Source organism: Eretmochelys imbricata, chromosome 9 (genome assembly GCF_965152235.1).
Source record: "Eretmochelys imbricata isolate rEreImb1 chromosome 9, rEreImb1.hap1, whole genome shotgun sequence".
Classification (NCBI taxonomy): domain Eukaryota; kingdom Metazoa; phylum Chordata; order Testudines; family Cheloniidae; genus Eretmochelys; species Eretmochelys imbricata.
In genome coordinates this window covers 61,275,891-61,296,485 of record NC_135580.1, presented here as the reverse complement: position 1 = coordinate 61,296,485, position 20,595 = coordinate 61,275,891, and the positions used below count along the sequence as shown (strand labels likewise).

The 20,595-nt window shown below is 43.3% G+C and overlaps 1 protein-coding gene across 8 annotated transcripts in view; it reads left to right on the top strand.

The window, feature by feature from the left end:
- AIFM1 (apoptosis inducing factor mitochondria associated 1) overlaps window positions 1–20,595 on the top strand; it is a 38,675-nt gene that overhangs the window by 1,236 nt on the left and 16,844 nt on the right. For 2 of the 8 annotated variants that reach the window (XM_077825896.1, XM_077825891.1), the window contains exons 2-7: window positions 11,668–11,810; window positions 17,058–17,148; window positions 18,211–18,267; window positions 19,069–19,101; window positions 19,736–19,860; window positions 20,003–20,133. In XM_077825896.1, the coding sequence (XP_077682022.1) occupies window positions 11,709–11,810; window positions 17,058–17,148; window positions 18,211–18,267; window positions 19,069–19,101; window positions 19,736–19,860; window positions 20,003–20,133 (539 nt within the window). In that variant the 5' untranslated portion in view covers window positions 11,668–11,708. Of the gene's footprint in view, window positions 1–11,667; window positions 11,811–13,318; window positions 13,447–17,057; window positions 17,149–18,210; window positions 18,268–19,068; window positions 19,102–19,735; window positions 19,861–20,002; window positions 20,134–20,595 lie in introns of those variants that run through there. The other 6 variants (XM_077825897.1, XM_077825893.1, XM_077825892.1 and 3 more) reach the window with 6 other exon arrangements.

Below are 20,595 nucleotides of genomic sequence, written 5' to 3'. Positions count from 1 at the left end.
GCTGTGTTGCTTTTTACCCACTTCTGTGATCTTTTGCATCAGAATGTGGGTAGTGAGAGACAGCTTCCATGGCACCATTAAATGGATTCTTAAAACTACCATGTTTATTGTCCTTGAGGTTGTGACATCTCAGTGTGAGGGCTGTTTAAGGATGTCATTTTGAGCTTTCAGAGCATGAGATCAGTGAATGAAGTCCCCTGTGCAGCTTCCCATCCCATTAATCTAATCCTGTGTTGTAGGAAGGCCATCTTAATCTTCAGGATTGAGAGGGGAGAGTGCTATTTCCTGAAAAATGAACTACGAAGTAACACACACAGTGTGCATTTGCTTTCTACACCTCTTTTGATAGAAGGGCTTGAAGAGGATCTCAAACTTTGTTCTGCTTGTCTGTCTTTCATATTGGGAATATCTGCTCCTCATTTTCTTCTTTGTTGGCAGTTTCTGGAAAAGCTCCTTGGAGGAGGATGTTACTGATGTCACACAAAGCTATAACCTGAGCTTCAGCTCCCCATCCAAAATGAAATGGGGAAGGAATGCTGATTCTCAGACTGGAAACTGACAACCTAAGACTACTGTTCGTGGTCTAAGAATCGGCATTCTCTCTTGTCTTCCCATCCCTGCTTGATGTCAATAATCTGGTCCTCCAATGATCTTTCCAGAGCCCTTTAAGAAGAAGGGAGAATCTGATGTTTCAAATATGAAAACTGTTCTAGGATGGGGGGAGAGGTTTTGCATCTGTGTTTGAACATAATAAAGGAGACTTTATGCTTCATAGTTCATTTTTAAGCAATGTCCATGCCTTTGGACCTTGGTGCTTAGAGATCTCCTGAATTCATCTTCTCTTGTTTTTTATTGGTTTGTTTGTTTGTTTTTTGGACTTTTAAAGTATTCGGAGAGCTCTGCATGAGCAGTGAAATGAAAATACAAGCAAATTTTTTATGGCAGATCCTTGCATGGAAGCAGGTTATTTTACACTATCTGTCCTTGTGTTCTCCATTTACTTTTGACATCAGAAGTTAACCTTTAAGGATGTGGCGTATTCTTTCTCTTCCAGCATATCTTTTGGTGGAAGAGATTTGCCCTGCTCCTCTCAGGTCATCGATTAAGATGAATGGCCTATTGTAGTTCCTGAGCACTGCCAAATTAATAGCCCAGAGAATCTTGTTAATTATCTTTTCATTGGAGAGTGAACATGTTTTCTAACAGCTACTGAAATAATAAATCTATAATTCTTTTAGAATCTTGTTGCCTTTTCCACCCATTCCTCCTCTACAGGGTGACAGATTTGAACTTTCAGCTTTCTTTCTTATTTCCCCTCCACGCACACCCTCCTTCTCTTCCTTCCTGGGGTGCATGACATGAGATAAGAACTATGCAGTGTTGCCGTCTCACTTTCCCGTCTTGAAGTTTGACTCTTACTGCAAGGATGTAAACTGGAGAACTCTCTAAGTGGAAAAGGTGTAGCAGAGGTTTCAAGACTAGCCTTACAATGCAAAGGATATGAAGTTTTCTTTGATGATAATGAAGGGAAATGGAAGCAAATATAGTCAGCTGGTTATAGTCCTGCATTCCATGTGCCACAACCAATCCACTTGTGATATTCTGCTGCTGCCAGTAGCCTGGTAAACTTGAGTTTTCCTATCTAAAACATCTTTTTACGTATGTTGTGTCTTAGTTCCACAGAAAAGAGCTACTGTTTTTATTTAAACTTTGAAATTGCAAGACGCAGATTCCGTTATAATCATTTATCGTAAATGATCTTGCCTAACAAAACTCTTAGTGCTCCTTGTGGATGCTCCAGACTAGATAAAAATCTTTAGTATTCCTGAGTGTGTGAAATACTGTCAGGGATGGAGAGTGGGGCTTTAGTTTCAATTGAGGATGAAATTCAGCATAACTTACTTTGGCAAATGAAAGAGGATGTCATGGAAAGCTGGGGGAGAGTCTCTGAGCAGAAGAAAAATGATGCTCTCTTCTTACTTCTCAGCTCAACAATGAAACTGCCGCAGGAAGGTCTTGGGCCTGTAGTGAGACTTAGAACCAAGGAGGAACTGGGAAACTGACTCTTGCTTCTGCAGTTTCTTATAGGAGACTTGTGTGTGTTTCCCCTGACTGAAGCAAATGATCCTGGTTTGCTGTTTTGCTCTAAGTCTGATGATGTTGAATCCCACACAATGGGCCAGGCTGTGTACTGACTGCAGGAGTTGGGGGATTCTTCTTTGTTTTTCCCTTTTTTTTTTCCTGTGACCCACAGTCACAACCTGAGCTACATTCATACAGAATTGTAAACTGGCTTGCAGCTGATTCCAGGCTTTACTGTTGCAGCTGCTGGGTTGAGCCAGAGGTGAGGGTTATGGAGTGGGGCGAATGGGTATGAGACTAGTGGCAAATGCAGTGGGGCAGTGTTCAGGGGGAGCTGACAGGGAACCAAGGTAGTCATGGTTTGGGGGTGTGGGGCAAATTAGAGGAAAAACACTCTGCCTAGCTTCTTGGAATGAAGGGCTAGGAGGGGGCTCTGTAGGAGAAAGCAGACTGGTGCAGAATGGGGAAAGATGGTGCAGAGGACTTGGGGCCATAGAGGAGTCCCTGGGAGGGGGTTGCAAGTTGCTATAGGACACTTGGAAAGGACAGAGAGAGGCCAAGTGTTCTTTTATCCACACTGAATTTTCTGGACATAAAAATTAGTGTTTCCGTGTGCACGAAAGCTTGTCCCTCCTCCATTGTTCGCTATCCTGTGTATCCCTCATGCAGGAGACAAAGCCCTGCTTTGAGCTTGCTATGATCTATGAGGAGGGGACAAGGGGGCCTTCCTCTGGGCTTTATATGCCAACCCAATTTAAACTTGGCACGCATTTAAAATCAGGGAGATTCCCAAACAAAGCTTGTTTTAATAAGTTAATGTTGAAAGTGTGTTCCAGTGGACTCCTCCAAAAACAAATCTTGACCAAAATTTGACGCTGTTAGAAAAACCAGAAAATTAAAAATTCTGAACTTTACTGATTCACCTCTCACTCTCACACTGCCTGTTTTACACCACCCAACCATCTTTAACTGTCCCTCTAAAACTAGTGAAGTTTGTGCAAAGGTCAAAATGACAAATGACTAGGAGTTCATAAAATCCTGTTTCTTATTCAAACTCCATTTCCATGGTAGTATAGCAGAGAGACAGTGCAACACTACTTGCTACAAAATTTGCATTTGTTAGTTGCTACATGTTATTGTTAATGGAGTTAAAAATACAAACTTGCAAGCTGTACCCACAATTACATAAACCTTCAATGCCATAGAGTCAGCCTGTCTTATGATGCCACAGATCAGTCATGTTTCCACTCTGTTCCACCAATATATCACACTGAGAAAATATACGGAACTTGGATGTAACAATGTACCTGAGACTCTACACTTTGAAATATTTACTATCCATTGAATAAACAACATAGACCTAGCAGCCAAAGAAAACTACTTACACTTACTGGTGTAAATCAGGTAAGATAGTAAGTGATGGCAGAATGATGGAGAAGGTATGGCAGTGGATCCCTTCAATGTTAACTTCCCAGATTGTTTAAAGGTGTAGGGTTTTTATGAAGAGGGTGTATTTTTTAGGTAGTAGCTGGACTCTAAAGCACGCTTTCAACTTTAACTCTTTTGGAAAAAAAACTCCAAACCTTCTTATTTGGGAGTAAATATTACGAGGTAACTTTTGGTCTCAAGCTTTGCCTAAATTTTGCAAATGCTTTCCATGATTGCCAGCCCTGGTTCAGGTCCTCCCCTTTCTGCAATCCTGAGAGCCCTAGTGTAGATGGACTGCTGCCACTGCTTTCAGCACAGTGTTGTTAGACCTGCTGTGAACAAGATCAGGTGACGATTTAAAAACACTGGTGATCTGTTAACAAAGTTAGGAGCCCCAGTGTTAACTCTTGTGGAGATGAACTGATGGTAGCTACAGCAAGAAATTTTGGAAAATTTCTCTAGTATAGACACAGCTTGTGTGTGACTTTGAATTGGCTGGCCAGGTAGGAACTGATCGCCTTAGGATGCTTTCCAAATTTCTTGCATCATGGATAAATGCAGACTGTGGAGGGGAGCTCCTACATAGGACTTGCCAGACTGGGTCAGATCCATGGTCCATCTAGTCCAGTATCCTGTCTCGAACAGTCGCCAGCACCATGTATTCATGGTTCAAAGGAAGGTGCAAGAAACCATGTAGTAGGCAGGTGTGGGATAATCTGCTCCCCATGAATGTCTTCATCCTAAGCACTAATAATTAAATCTGGTTTAAATCCCAAAGCAGGAGGTTTGATATCAATTCCCAAACTTTTTCTTTTTTACTGTTATTCTCAGACGATGTTATCTTTATAAACGTCCAGTCCTTTTTTGAGTCTTGATAAGCTCTTGTCTTCAACAACATCCTGAGGCAGTGGGTTCCACAGTAGATATGTGAAAAGATAGTTTCTGTTGTCCATTTTGAGTTTGGCACCTTTCAGTTTGTTCGAATGTTCCCTTGCTCTAGTGTTAGAGAACTTCTTGGTCAGGAATCTTGGTCTCCCTGTGAGTGTAATGGAAACAACAGTGGAGCAGGGAGCTCTGAAGTGGATTTCTTCATTAGCTGGAGGGCAGGAGCTACAAGGAAGAGCTGTGTGCTCTGGTATTAGACACCTAATGTGGGTAGTGGTAGGGGTCCCTCGGATATTTGTAGTGATGAATCTTGACTGTTCTAACCCTAGATTTTCCTCTTCTGGCAGAGGCAGATTCTCGCTTGTGGCTGTTCTTGGCGTGGCAGCTTTTGGGGAAATCTGAATTAGTGTGCTCATAGCAAGTCTTGAGGCACATCAGACATGCTGCGGTCTTCTAGGCCTTGTACACATTACAGATTGTTGCTGTGTTTGAATGTGGTGGTGAAGAATTGAGATAGCTGACAAATGTTTCCTGGACTACCCTGTCAGCTAATTTTAATTCTTCAAAGCCCTATTCAGACAGTCACTGTGTGTCGTGTCGACAGGGCTCTATAGGTAGCCAAGTAAAACAGGAGTGTAGCAATGACCTTGGAAGGCCATTGGAGAATCTAGCAGCACACGTCCTTGAAAGTTGCTAATATTTATATGGGTCACTGTTATGCAAAAGTTTCCCTTCTACTCCTCTATTTTTCATGCTTACAAATTTATGGCCAATTCTTATTTTGTTCCTAAGTTTTACATGTTGATCTCTACCTAAAAGTGGCCTTTTCATAAATTGGAGCAAAATTCTTTCAGTTGATCTTGAAAAATACTTTTTCCCTGTATTAAGAAAATCTAGTCACCTTTTTTAAAGAGAGCTGTATGAAAAATGGCTGAAGATTTAAACTTGGCATAGACGCAGTCCTCCTTGAGAAGTAGTGCCTGTACTACACTTAAAATACCTTGGTTTTGATTGACTAAAATAGACAGTTCGAAAATTGCCTAAGCCAAGCTTTCACAGGAGAAAATTAAATTTCCATGTGCACGCTTCAGGAGACATGGATTGTTCGCAAGTTCACAGCTAGTTAGGTACATGCACGGATTGATTCAAGAAGCTTATGGTGCGGCTTGTGAAGTCTGCACAGATTGGAGATTTTGCCAGTCTAGTAGCTCTGGTTAAAAGAATTTGCAAGCTCTGTAAGCTTAAAATTAAAGGGAAAGAAGTGTGTTAATGCAGCATTAACAATACATAATTGACTGCTGCATTCACTGATGTGATCTGAATATTCTAACATTACTCAGCTGTGTTGCATGTAAGTACTATTGTCTTTCTCTCTTGGGAAATAGCGAAGTTCCTAGAAGTACAGACTATGAAAACATACTGTATGCGTAATGTGGCCAAGTTTAACTTTTGCGTTTCCCAATGTTTTGTTATCTTAACTGTGGTATGATGTGAATACCATTTTTTGCATGTAATATTTCAAATTCAATATAAAACATAATAGATATGTTTAATTCACAGAACTGTTGGTTGACCCTCCCAAACACCCTCTTCTGTGTCCTTTTCTCTCTTGTCTCTGTTGCAGTTAGGCCTCTCTGGATGCAGCCAAATTTTCCAGAAGTGGCCACTGATTTTAGGAGTCTCAGTTGTTGCAAGTCCAGTGTAGGGTACCTGAGGCCGGATTTTCAGGGGTGTGTGGCACCTGTGGCTCCCATTGACTTCAATTGAAATATTGTGCTAGAACAGCATGTTATGGGACACAAACCGAAAACCAGAGAGGTGAAGGGGATCACCATACAGGCTTTGTCCACCATGCACAATGCTGAGTAATTACATTCTGATGCTCTCTCTTTGAAGTTGAGAGAGTTGACTGAGTTAATCAAGTTGGTTTCTCCCCTCACCCCCATGCACCAACAACAGCAAACTTCCTGAGTTAACAGGGACTGCTCTGTCAGGGAGACAAATGCCTTGCCCCTCTGCTGTACGCTGCCCCTCTGAGATTAAGGAAGTTCCTGCTGACACTTTACATGGGACTGGAGCTGTTTGGATCACTAGAATGAGGGCAATTGGCATTTAGTCCCTGTAACAATCCCCCTTCACTCTAGACAGTATCTTTTTTGTCTTCTATTTTGGAATTGGTTTTCATGTGGCGTTAATCTGGGGTAATACACAGCATCTGGCATCAGTGTTTGTAGAAAGCATGTCAGAGTTCTCATTTGTGATGATCTTCGCTTGCAGTATGCAAGTCTACTGTAGGGAAAGCATCATGAGATTCTGTCCAGCCTGCTGTAGCAAGCTGTAACTGTTTAATCACCATCATCTGTTTCTGCACTGGGGGTTTCTGTGAACATTTCTCATCATTGCTACCACCAATGGTAGCAACATTGGGAGCTAGGGTAAGCAGGGCTCCAGGATCCCATTGCATTAAGTGCAGCCTTCAGAGCAGATTAGCATGACAATACTTAAAATGCCAGTGACTGTTGGTGCAGAGTTCACATGAGCATGTTTATTGATATCACTGATTGGACTCCACTTGGGGTGTCAGTGGTAGGACCCTATAGGAAAGTGTTCTGGTGTAGACAAGGCCCTTTTTGTTAGTTGGGTTCTAGTAACTTCTTGACTTGTGTCTCGGACTCCAATCCCCATCTCAGGACATGTCTACGCTACAAACTGTCGTTGACACAAAGTACATTCTTGTACAATGACCACCATTGCTTGTGCGAATGCTTGCTTGGCTGCTTGCATCTGCACTGTATGTGCTCACCAGGAGTGCTTGTGTCACTGCAAAGTGTGTTGCATGTCGCCGTCAGCGGTGTAATGCCTTTTGAGAACTTTTTGCAATGTGTATAGAGTAGAAATGAGTCACATAGGACCTTTGGGAGCTAGGGGTCAAGTTACCAGCATGCAACTTTCTCCATCCCATAATGCCATAATAGCCTATAGTTGTGCCTTTTTAAAAAAAATCCCACCAACCCGCATGGCACTTTCAGTGTCTCCCCTCTCTGACAGAAGCATGGAGCCCACAGAGCTCTGTGCTTTTCTCATGAACGTTGCAAATACAGGAGGCACAATTCTTCCGTAGTTACAGACCCACAGGAAGTACCGCAACAATGGGGGACGCGAGGATTTCTTCAAGGACAGTTTACTAAGGGATATAGCGAAAAACAGTTCAGGGTTGTTGGTGGGGTTCAAAGAGCAGCTGCAGACAGCTGAGCACCACTTCTGGGCTCAAGAAACGAGCACTGGTGGGTGGGATCGCATCATAATGCAGGTTTGGGAAGATGAGCAGTGGCTGCAGAACTTTTGGATGTAAAAGGTATCCAAAGATGCTGGATATCTTTGCTGAGCTGTCCCCAGACCTTCAGCAGAGGGACACCAGAATGAGAGCTGCATTGACAGTGGAGAAGAGTGTGGTGATTTCACTCTGGAAACTTGGAATGCTGAATTGCTACTAGTGAGTGGGAAATCATTTTGGAGTTCGAAAATCCAGAGTAGGAACCATTGTCAGTTAAGTGTGTAGGGCTATTAGTCGTCTCCTGCTACTCAGGACTGTGACTCTTTGCAGGGTGCAGGACATGGTGGATTGCTAGGCAGTGAGGGGTTTCTAAACTGCGGTGGGGCAAAAGACCACACACGTATCCCTGTTTTAGCACAAGTCCACCCTGCAACAGAGACATCAACAGAAAGGGTTCCTTTTCTATGGTTAAACAAGCATTGGTCAGTCACCAGGGATGCTTCAGTGATGCCAGTGCGGGCTGGGCTGTGAAGGTGCATGATGTTTGCATCTTTAAGAACACGGGACTGCTCAGAAAGCTGCAAGCAGGGACTTTCTTTCCCAGCTGGCAGCTTACCATTGACAATATTGAAATGCCAGTATTGATTCTGTGGGACCCAGCCTGCTCTTTGCTCCCCTGGCTCATGAAGCTTATGCTGACCACCTCGCATAAGACCTCTAAGGAAAGACTCAGCTACTGACTCAGCAGGTGCAGAATGACTGTTGAATATGCTTGTGGTGGATTGAAGGGACGCTGGTGGTGTTTAATCACTAGATTAGATCTCACTGAGAAAAATATCTCAATGGTTATAGTTGGCTGTTGTGTCTTGCATCAGATCTTTGAGGCCAAGGGGGGAAGCTGTCATGACTGGCTGTCTGCTGACTTTGAACAGCCAGACACAGGGGCCATCACAAGAGCCGAGAATGGAGCTGGTGATTGAGGGTAGCTTTGAAAGAGCTGCAGTAAGGTGCTGTTCTGGAGTGTGCTGTGGGTGCTGCTAGGAATTAGGTGGTACCTGCTGTCTGTTTATAAATAAGACTGGCTGTTTGCTAGGACGTGTGTGCACTGTGATCCTGTACATTTACAAGTACCGTGTGCTTTCTGTGTCCAGTGTGAAGTAATAAAGAGAATCTCATTCTCAAAAAACAGAAATTTATTGAATTGCACCAACAGCGCAGGAAAAATCAATGCGCAAAAAGCATGCAAGGCAATACAAATGTTAATTGTAAATTAATGGAATGGAACTTGAAGATTGGAAAAGCAACAAACATTTCTGCGCGTTTGAATGCACACGTGTAGTCGATTGTGACTACATGTATACCAGGCGTTGGTCTCTCAGGTTAGAGTATGTGAAGTTGTGGTTTCCCTTGCTGTCTCCTGGCATGGAGTAGTAGAGATAAGGATGAGGCCCAGGATTCCATATGGTATGTAGGGAGCTGGAGTTCTCCAAGGAGTGCAAAGGGTCAGGAGTCTCAGATTTCTGGACTTGTAGCTCACCAGGATCTGCAGCATTTGGGTTTGCTGCATGAGTAGACCGATTACATCCTCGTGCATTTCCCTCTCCTTTTCCTGCTGGGATTCTCGTGCCTTTCTCCTGTTCACTCTTGCTTTCTTCTACATTGGCCCTCCAAGCCCTTTTTATAAGTCTGATGCAGCACTGGCTTGCAGGATCTTGCTGGACCTATCCTTCCTGGTTGTCTTCTTTCTCTTCCTTGTCAGGGTCAGGTGTTCTATAGGAGTGGAGGGGGCAGCCCTTAAGGCCTCCATGCCAGAATCTGCTGATAACAAAATAGTCAGATGTGCCACAGGATTTAGAGCCACTAGGGGAAGAGAAAGATAAGATTCAAAACTCCTTTCCCTTATTCCCATAAACACTTTTAATAGACATGCTTATTGACACTTCAGCTATGGAGCGCCTGGGCACAGCTCCACTCTCCAGCCCCAGGCATGGTGAGTATGGCCCATCCAGGGCAAGATGGAAGGGGGACCAGGGAAAGGAATTTCTATTGCATGAAACAATAAAATTTCAGTCCCTATTCTAAGGGTGGGAGCATGGAGCAGTGGCACTGAGTACTGGCCCTGTTTTCCACAGGCAGTGGAGGTTTTAGCTGGTATCTCACTGCAGAGCGTAACAAAGACACAGAGGGAGCAGCTGCTACTGGCATCCTGAAGCCACCTGGGTCTGTAGGCTGTTAGCCTGTTTACTGCAGTGGTGCCAGCTGGACTCATCGCAGAGCAGTGCGGGAAAGCATCCTACCACTGAGGAAGAAATAAGGCAGCTATCCCTAAAACCTTCGGCAGAGGATTGCAGAGTATCTCCGTGAACGTTTCATTGAGGGACACCCCTATGTACATAAAACCAAACTGCCCTGCATGGCTCACCCTACCCCCCAGCGAGCCCAACAGGGCAATGAAAAGCAGATGCCAGTTCTACCTCTGTCTGTTGTGCCACTAACTCTTCTAGTCTGAGTAGAACAATGAAAAGTTGATACCTTTGTCTTGACTTGGGGATGGACCGGGCGCCATCTTTAAATTTAAACATTGTAAGGAAAAATACATGCCTGTGCTTACCTGAGGTCCCTTCCCCTTCAGCAGGCTCATCCATGTTTGGCTGGCAGGACTGGCTAGACAGGTCAGGCAGGTCCTGGCTCATGACATGGCTAGGCTCCTCCCCAGCTGCCTCTCCCCTAACTCCTGTCTTCCTCCTTGCTGTTCATGGCAGGGGGCTCTGTCTCGGGCTCCTCTGAGGTATCCATTGTGGTCTGTGGTACGCTACGGGGACCTCTGCCAAGTATGGCATGCAGCTCATTGTAGAAGCGGCAGGTCTGCGGCTCCACACCAAATCAATTGTTGGCCTCTGTGGCCTTGTGGTGCGCCTGGCAAAGTTCCTTTGCTTTCACGCAGTCCCTGCCATACCCCTTTGCCTGCACGCCCCTGTGCCTCTCTTTGCAGGTATCCACGATTCTGTGTCTGGTCCATAGCAGTGCTTGCACAGCCTCTTCTCCCCATAGGCGCAGGAGTTGCAACACCTCCCGTGTACTCCAGTCAGGAGAGTTTCTGACGCATGGAGCCAGCATGGTTGGTTGGGCAACTGCATACAGCAAGGGTGAGCTGCTAGGTGTACTTGCCAAGGTGGGCCATCGGGAAAAGGCATTTCAGAAATATGCAGGGGACTTTAAGGGGGGTGGCTTTGGTCTCTGACCCCTGCTCAGTGGAGTTCACCCTGGTCACAATTGTAATCACTGTCACAGGGAATGGGGAATTGTGGGATAGCTGATGGAGGACTGTTAGGGTCAACATCGTTCACGCGGTGCCATCAACCTTAGTTCAACCATGGCTCAACACCGTTCGGAAGGTGGTCTTACTGTGTCACTGTAATGGGGCCCTGGTGTCGGCTGGAGACTGATTTAAATGTAGACACATGCACAAATAAGTTGACACAAGGTGACTTGCATCAGCCTAACTTTGGCATGTAGACCAGGCCTTAGAACCATCTATAAATTCTTGGAGACCTTGGGGCGGGCGAGAGGGGGAGCTTGACTTCCAAAGTTCACAGAACTACTCACTGGTTGCAGGGGAACCCTGCTGACCCCCAGCATGTACAGCTAAGAGTTTGATCCCAGTATGGACAGGGTCTAAATTGTGCTGGAAATCCCTCTTCTGTGAACATGCTACTGGGGCAGTTCTGCATTCAATAACTGGGGGCCGTGAGGGGAGTTTGAGTACCAATTCCGAAGACTGAGTATAGTAGCAGTTCCATTTTCTGCTGTTTGAATGGGAGGAGGTGGGATCTCAAACTTAGTGTAGTGGTTTCGCTTTAGCACAAAATAAGTCACTAGGGTCAGTCAAATATGGGTGATTTACTTGGCTTTATAATACAGTTAATTACTATACCTGAAAACATTACTATGTATTGACAATACTTTGTGTTTTGTTTAAAAAAAATTGTGTTCCTTAGGCAACTTGTTGCAGCGATGGAATGTTCCCTTAAAACTACAGATGAGCAGACAAATGGCTAGCTCTGGTGCACCTGGGGGCAAAGGCGATAGTTCTGCTTTTGTCCTTATTGTGGGCTTATCAACGTTAGGAGCAGGTGCATATGTAAGTAGAAAGGCAGTTCATGAAAGAAGCTGCAACACAGCTCCTGTTAAATGATTACGTTCTCTTGCCTCCTTTGCCTCTTATCTCTGCTGTTCTTTCCCGCTTTAGAAAAATTCCTAGGAATCTAATGTCCAAACTGGAACTGGCTGCAAATTAACCAGTATTTTCTCTTGTCATTTCAGTTACCCTTTGTCTTTACTAGAAAAACATTATTTTCTATATCCTGTGATTAACCACAGTTCTGTCTGTTATCTTGTATGTGATAATTAGCACGTAGTTCTGATGGTTTATCCTTTGAGCAACAAACTTAATCAGGCCATTGCTTGCCAAATTTCTTTTTTCGTTTCAAAGTTTAAGTTCTGCATTTGTCCAACTCTGATATTTATAGACCTCTTTTAACCTCCCCTTAGGTAATGGAAAAAGAGCAAAATGGTTCAGCTAGTCTGAGGTGGTAAATCAGGTTCCAAGGCAGAGTGAATTCAAGACACAAATAGTGTTTAGTAATGGAGAGGTTCCATTTTAAGGAATATGAATCTACCCTTTTGAAGTTCTGTTTCTTACAGGGAAGCATTGTGTACATTTTTATCTACAGCTGATAGTCTTGATTTAAAACGTCAAACACTTAGTGTGGCTATTGCCCTGATTTTACCTTAACGAAACTCTTCACGTACAGGCGGAGCCTGAGAAATAGAACTTTTTATTTATGTTTTTTAAATTTGGGGGAGAAATGTGTGTTACCTATTCCTTTGGCTCTTAGGTATGCCCTGCCACCCTCCTCCCCAATTCAGAGATGCCAGCTCCAACTGCCTGGCAAATGTGATCTGACCTCTGTCATGGAGCTGCAGCCAGGAAGTAGAGCACCTAAGTGGGGAAATGTCAGAAATAATTCCCCCCATCAAATTTTAGAATAAATAAGTCTGCCACTCAGGAGCTTCCTGAATGTGAAAAGCTTCCTTGGGGAGTAGAACCACATGTTATATTGTGTCCTCCTTTAGGAGGGCTTATCTAGCAAGGAAATTCTGTGGAAAAGTTGTTAGAACAAAGGGCTGGGAACGGTAAGTCCCGTGTTCTAATGTGGAAAAGCCATGGACTAAGCATGTGGCCTGGGGGGTAAGCTGCTTGTCTGCTTTCCTGCTGGAAAACTTCAGTAAAACTCAGAATCCAACTAAAAAGTGAGCCCGGCGTGTGAATTGATCTTCCTTGAGAGAGACACATGCCCATCTCCTTCCCCAGCTGCACACAGGAAAGCAGACACCGCATCAGAGAAGAGCCTTTCTGGTTAGAGGATGTTATGTCCACTTTGAAATGAATATGCTCATAAGAAAGGGAAGAGGCTTTCATAGTATTTAAGTCCTAAAATGATAAATATGTATTAGCCACGCTTCTTTTGACCAAAAAGGTAACTGAAAACGAACCCTGCTTCGCCAAGAGGTGTTTGATGAAGTGTCCTCATTAATATTCAGTACTCTTTCCTTCTCTTTTCTTTCGTTGCCTGTCTTCACCTACAGTTTTGCAGTGTCATCATCTAAGACCCCCATCTAGATCTCTAACGTCTACAGGTGTTCCTGGGAAAGATGGCAACAACCTAGTGTACTACTTAATTGTAGGAGGAACAGTCACTGGGGCAGGAGCTTATGTAAGATGATTGAACTAAATGCATTTTAGTGGGAGGGTGGGTGGGGGATACCCTGGCATGATTCAAATCTTTGTGCCTCTCATATGTCTAATATCCAGTTAGTCATATAACTTAACTAAATCCTCTGATAAGTGTCCTCTCTGCGGTTTTATTTAAAGGGACATTGTCAAATAGTATACAACTCCAAATTTGATCTGTCCACACAATTCAAGTCTGTGACAGGGAAACTTCCTGCTGAGTTTAATTTTTTTACACTGAATATCTAAAGTCAAAATAGCCAGAGCTTTTGTAGGACTGACTGTGTCTTTTGCTTTTCTTCATAGCCAGCAGGGAAGCAAAGTTAATTAACGAGTCACATTACCAGATTTATGCTGACATCATTGAGCTGGTGTACAAATAAATAGGCTTGGCAATATTTGATTTTCATTTTTTATAATTTTGACCCGTAATATAAATGTTTATTTTTAAGCATTTTTCCCAATTTTGTCATTTCAAATTTTCACAGTTGTACAAAATTATGGGGTGCCCAGATAATATTTTTCTTAATGATAGATATTGATATTCAAAAATTAAAACTTTATATATGTTAAAACACAAGTTGTCAACATTACATCAAAGTATACAAAGTAAATATCCTTAAAGCAGACTCTTAGTTCTCAAGCAGCATTTGTCTTTGCCTATCTGTATATTTCAGTTATCTATGGAAATACTTTGGTTGCATGTATGATGAAATAGACGTTCACCAACATATACTGATGATTTAATCCTTCGAAGCTTACAAATAAGGAAGTAACCCACTAACTTCAAGCTCCATTAGAAAAACAGGGGCAATCCATTTACCTACTTTTGTAATTATGCTACAGAAGGAGCATTAAATAAAGCACTTCTGTCAAATAGCTAAGAGGGTAGCTTTGTTTTTTATTATAAGTACTTAGCAGTGTCCCTTTGGAAAACCTATCCAGAGGTAGTGCCTGAAGTGGTTCAATCTAATATATGCACCTGTATCTATCTGCTTTCCTGAATGGTCAGATTTTGATTTGTTGTATGCTGCCTTTTTAACTAATTTCTCAACTTCACACTATTCTACTTCTCTCTAAAACACAGAGGTAGGTTTACAAACCTTGGGTTTGTACAGTTGATTACAAGTAACAGTTTAAAATGTTTTATGCTAATTTTTCTCAAACAGTACTTCTATTATGCTTGAAATTTTGCTTCTATCCCAGAGATATGCTTTTGTCTGCCTCTGCTTTTTATTCATGTTCTACATTAAGATTGAAATCATTCAGATTTCATTTGAGACTTTACCTTGCTTCACTATGCAAAGCTTAATCTTGGAGATAAGTAAAGTTTGAACTGCGTAGGCAGTAGGAGCGATGCCAAAAACCTCAAGAGAATAGTTAACTTCATTTTAAACAGAGTTTGGATCTCATATTTTGCTAATAAACTGTTAAATGTCTTCAGTGTCATTTGGTTTTTGCTGTTGCAACTTTAGTTGCCCTGACTTTGAATTTAAAGTGACACGTTGCACATTGCAAAGATCCAAGTTTGTATGCTGTTTTAATGTCCTCTGAGAAGGTTCCAAAACGTGGTATCTAATTATTGTATGTTAAATTGTAGCAGTTGCTTTTCCTTAGAGCATTACGAGAGATGCAATGCATGTCGGTTTTACGTAATCACACGAGGCTAGGGAATACCTTCAGACAGTTAATTTGCTTCCCTTTTGTTTATTAGTTCTCTGATGGGGAGTAGGAGGGTAGAATACCTTGCTACGATCTGCTTCCAGAATGTCCCTTTCTCTTCCACTCCCCATGCACATGGGAGTTTTTGAAAACTGGTTTCGGAATATATCCTCCATATATGTTCTCTGAATAAAAGTCTCCCCAGAATACAGCTTGTGCTCTCCTATCATTTTCCTGAGGTCTCCACATATCTTCGTGGGGAAAGATGCTCAGCTGAAAGAGGTTCCAGGTGTTTAGTATCAAGTTCCTGACAAAAATCCATGCTTCCCTTCCATGGATGTGCTGACACTGACATCTTAGCTGCTGACCCTAGAAGTGTCTGAGAGATGTTTAAAAGATCTCATGTGGATTCTTTTCTAAGCCAAGAGAGTTGAGTTATTTCAGAGCCTCCAAGGCCCTTGTCTAGACTAGGATTTAAAGGTGTGTGATTTAAACTTGCTAACCTCATGCCTTTAAATGCTAGCTTACACAAGGCTCAATTCCCTACAAGTTTTCCTTGTCTTGGGACTCAAGTAGTTCCTTGGATCTCTGCTTTTTCTGGAAGATTTTGTCTTTCCACCAAGAACTATAAAAATACGTTTCTCCCTCATTGAGACTCAGAATGACTCTCAAGTCCTAACTGACAGGGACCATTGCACGTTCCAAGCCAGTCACGCTGCCAGGCCTTCACCCAATGTTTTCTCCTAAATGAAAGAGACATACTCTATTTTTGCCTTGTTAAGACCATGAATCAAAAAGGATTTAGCTCTGTCAAAGTTGGGCATCTTTGCTGCTTCAACCAGTATTCTTTAATCACAGTATAATTCCTGTTGTAGAAGGTCAAACTCTCAGTACCTGTGCTTTTTGTGGTGCTGATTTTTACAGGTAGGAAGCCACTAGACAGATTAAGATGACTTGGGTCTCTAGCATTAAATGTGTAGGCTTTACAATATTTGGGGAAGGCTTGAATATTTCACTCCTCCTCTGAAGACAGTGAATTTTTGTGTTTCATTGTGTTCTACCATCTTTAACTGAGCAGTGTCTCCCCACAAACAAGCAAAAAAACATCACCTTGTTGTCCTCTTCCTTCACCCCATTGGCCTAGGGTACATGTTGCAGTTCTCCAGCCAGAATTTCTCCTCATTCTCTTTCCAAATAGAGAACAAAAATGAGGGGGTTACAAGGCAGTTGTCTCCTGGCGTCTCCCAACTCTGTTCCATGCTCAAGGGTCTTCTCCATCGTAGATATGAACGGTCCTACTCAGCAGTCGTTGCCATCTTCCCCAGTTAGACTCTGGTTTGCCGCTTTGGAGCCCTATCCAGCTACTCCAGGCTCTGCTGTGCTCTTCTGCTGTGCAGTTGGGAGCTGTTTTGCTTTCTGTCTGCTTTTTCTTGCTGCAGCTTTGTGTACATCCTGTCTTGCTGTCTTCCTTCTCTGCTCCAGAATAGCTTTCTGCAGACCCAATCGCTTGTCCTGCCATGGCCTGCCCTTGCAAAGAGCCTAGAGGGAGTCTGTATTGGGTGTGTTGCCTTTGTGGCAAGGTCCATACAAATACAGTCCATCTTGAAACAAATCTTCAGCTCGACTCCCAGACATCTGCAGAAATCCTCAGTCCATGATTAGGAATGCACCCAGACAGCAAAGTCTCACGAATAGAACAGTGGAGGAATCTGAGATTCCTCCGCTAGATGCATTATTTTGTAGACTTACCTACACATGCATGTGTTCTCTTTTAACAATGAGCTGCATTTTGCTTCATTTGTTTAATTGATGGCTCTTCTGAGCGAGCAGAGTGGACAAAAGCCTATCAATGAGTTGAAGCACAATGTTACATTGATGCAGTGATATGCACATGGTAGATGCGTAACTGCCATCCACTTTTCTCCTCTCCAGGTGTACAAGACGCTGAAAGAAGACCGAGAGAGATTCAATGACCGCATTGAAGCAATGGCTATGAAATCCCAAGACGTAAAGTCCACCTCTGGTGGGTAATAGCCTACCATAGCTACGAGCTATATCCCAGTTTTAAGAGTCTCAGAAGAAAGGGTTTTTCTTAAAAGTGATCACTTGGGACATCTAAAACTAGACTGGACAAAACACTCTTCAAAGCCCCATGTAGCACTAAGCCAGGGCAGGAGAGCACTTGTCAGCCTTTGGTACACTCAGCCTTGTGCCTTCAAGCATGCACAGTGGTGCTAGCCATCCAAATGGCTCTCTGTAAAAGGGCAAGAGGAAAGCATAGGGAAGTTTCTAAACCTCTTTTCTTGGCCATCTGGTAGCACTGTAAAAACAAAACAAAAAAAAACCCCAAACTTAACCATATTTCAAGTTTCCTGGATTTTGTAGATCGTCCCCTTCCATCACTTTGTGAACCCAGCAGCTCTTTGTGGTCCAAGAGCCACTTCCAACTTATTTTCCATTTCAGAAACTATATTTGCACAATTACATTTCCCAGTTTAATTTTTATACTGTCAGGTGTCTCAAACTGCTGCTGAAATGGCAGCTTGACACAAAGGCCCTTGCACATCTTTTAGAGCATCACTTCTCAAAACTGCGGTCTGTAGATTTCTTCTGGGCCAAAGAATGAAACCTCTTGAGAACTGGCCAATGGGGACTGGTCCTGGGAAGTGAGGGGTAGGTCCATGAGAAGTGCTCTTATGAAGCTAACAGGAAGAAAAAGCTGGAGATTCACTGCGTTTTGGAGGATTTGTAGATTAAAGCCAGAAGATCCCATTAGATCATCTAGTCTAACCTCCTGCATCACACGCCAGTGAATTTCACCAGTTACCCTGGTATTGAGACCAATAACTTGGACGACAGCAGATCTAAGCCAGAGCTGGGGTTGAGGGAGAGAACTCTCTAGGTTAAATGTTGGAACAGCAGTCTAATGACAGAGGCTGTTACTCACTAGAAGCTCTACCGCCTTCATTGAGGGGAGCTTGCTGATTCTGAGGAATCCAGAGTTAATTCTGAATTGTGGCTTCCCAAGTACATTCTTGTTTGTTTGCACCTTGCTGAATTAAGTCTAGTATCTTGTCTCTTCCAGAAGAGGGTGCTGCCTCCCAGGCCACAACAGATGGGAAGGAATCCAGGAATCGCCCTGGTAACTCTGAACTTGGTTTTATTTCTGTATGCAGGATAGTCATATGTTCCTTAAAACAGGGTTTGAATGTGTGTAGGAGAAACACATTCCTATGAGCTGGTCTCCATCTCAGTATATGAGTAGAAGAAAGAAAATGTCCCCCAGGATTTTTTCCTGGTGGTTTCAAGTATTCCATGTCTTTGGATTACTTGCAAGCTGTGCACTAAATGGCAAGAGCCAAATTTTGATCCTGCCTGTAAGTGATTCTGGTTTTAAAATGTAAAGATTTCCTATATCAGAGATTTAAACAAAGCAACCACTTGGAATTTGGCATTTTTCAAACTCTAGTAGCCTCATCTCCCTGGTGTTTGAGCATTTTGCAGGCTGCGTAACTTACACGGATGTTGCAGTACTTCACTTGCTCAGCACTAACCAGTTGTTTGATCCTGTGGGGTTCAAAGACATTGAATCTTTGATGCTCTGTCTGGAATAAACTACTATCTTGAGCTATAAGGAGAATCTGAAGCTTTTAAAGTTGCACGTTGAGTGCCAACAATAAGCTTTGTGGGTCCTTGAATGTGCTGCAGCCACTTCACCCAGCTATGTGCATTTAAGCAGAGCTTTTTTTAATGGAGGTTTTATAAATACAACAGGAGCCTTGATGAACGTTTGAATAGCAGTCTACAGCTAAGAGCAGTAGCAATGCTCCAATGAGTAAGCAACTCCATTTGATGCCTAATAACAGGCTGTCCCAATGGGGTTAGAGTTCAACCTCATTATGAAGGTTCCTTTAACAAACTCTCTCTCTCTCTCTTTTAACAGCAGAGCAGGGGTTGACAACAGCTGAGCAGGGAGGTGAGTGAGCACAGCTTCCATTGTTGGGGTTATCTTATTGGATTCTTTTGTTCTTTCCAGAATCCTCTGCTGTGCCTCTTAGATGTGTTGGCTCTGCAGGGTAACTGGGTTAAAAACTTGATTTAGTCACTAAATTTAGCAGGCCTGACTGGCACGTAGAGGGAGCTAGGTATGCTGAGTTAAGAAGCCATTTTTCCATAGGTTTCAGAGTAGCAGCCATGTTAGTCTGTATCTGCAAAAAGAAAAGGAGGACTTGTGGCACCTTAGAGACTAACCAATTTATTTGAGCATAAGCTTTTGTGAGCTACAGCTCATAGTATCTCTTCTGATGCTAACTACACATCAACATCCTTCACTGTTTCAGGCTGCTCCTTGGCGAGGGTAGTGTCTCCCAGAATGTCATGCAGGATTTGAGAAGCCATCCTCTGGGTGAGGGGATGGGAGAGAGCAACCTTTAGTGAATATCTAAGGGACAGCAGTCCACCAAAGAGAATTACCAGTATTTGAAATCCAAAGGATGTCATGATTCTTTCAAGGGTGAATGTTTTCCTTCTGCTGTTTGGGGGCAGGCAGTGTTACTGGTGGAGCTTTGTTGCTGTATTCACAACAGGCTGTCTGATCTGTTGCTTTGCAGCTCCAGAGACAGATCCGAGTGCTCGCCCTGAATGTCCATCCCATGCTCCTTTCCTGCTAATTGGTGGAGGCACTGCTGCTTTTGCTGCTGCTCGATCCATTCGGGCTCGTGATCCTGGGGCTAGGGTAAGGGATGTGCACAGCTCTCCTCTAGAATGGCGCATGTCTAAAGCCAGATGATGTGTTCCCTTTAGAGCTTGTACATTTCATTCTGCCATTCTCAACTTGTAAACATAGTTGAGGTTGTTAATGATTTCCCATATTAAAGGTGCTGATTGTTTCTGAAGATCCTGACCTGCCATATATGCGTCCTCCTCTTTCCAAAGAACTGTGGTTTTCAGAGGATCCGAATGTCACGGAGACTCTGCGATTCAAACAGTGGAATGGCAAAGAGAGAAGGTATGTGTCATCTGCATGCAGTGATTAATGGGAATTGAATTAATTGCTTAATGACACTTTGAGTGTCCAAACTATGCTCATCTGGGAGTCACTGGCAACCTGCTTAGGTGCGTGAAAGCCACCGGGCTTAAAATGGAGCAGCTTTCCATGCACTTATCTTCACTATGGATGGACAGCCTATTGAGAATACGCATCCTGCCGTGCATTGTGGCTAGACTGCTCCAGGAGCACTGTATGCTGGTACACATGGTTTCCAAGAGCCACATCTTTGTACTGACGATAACAGCTGCAAGCTGCCCTTTTGAGCTCCTTAGTTCACTATGTACACTGGCTACGCTGAGTCCCTGGCTTTAAATGCTGAGACTGTGCACAGGCTTGTCAGTTGGGAGCACTAAGCAACAAACTATAAACGCAGGATGTTGCAGCGCTGGAGACCGTTATGGTGAAGTGCCCGTGCAGAGC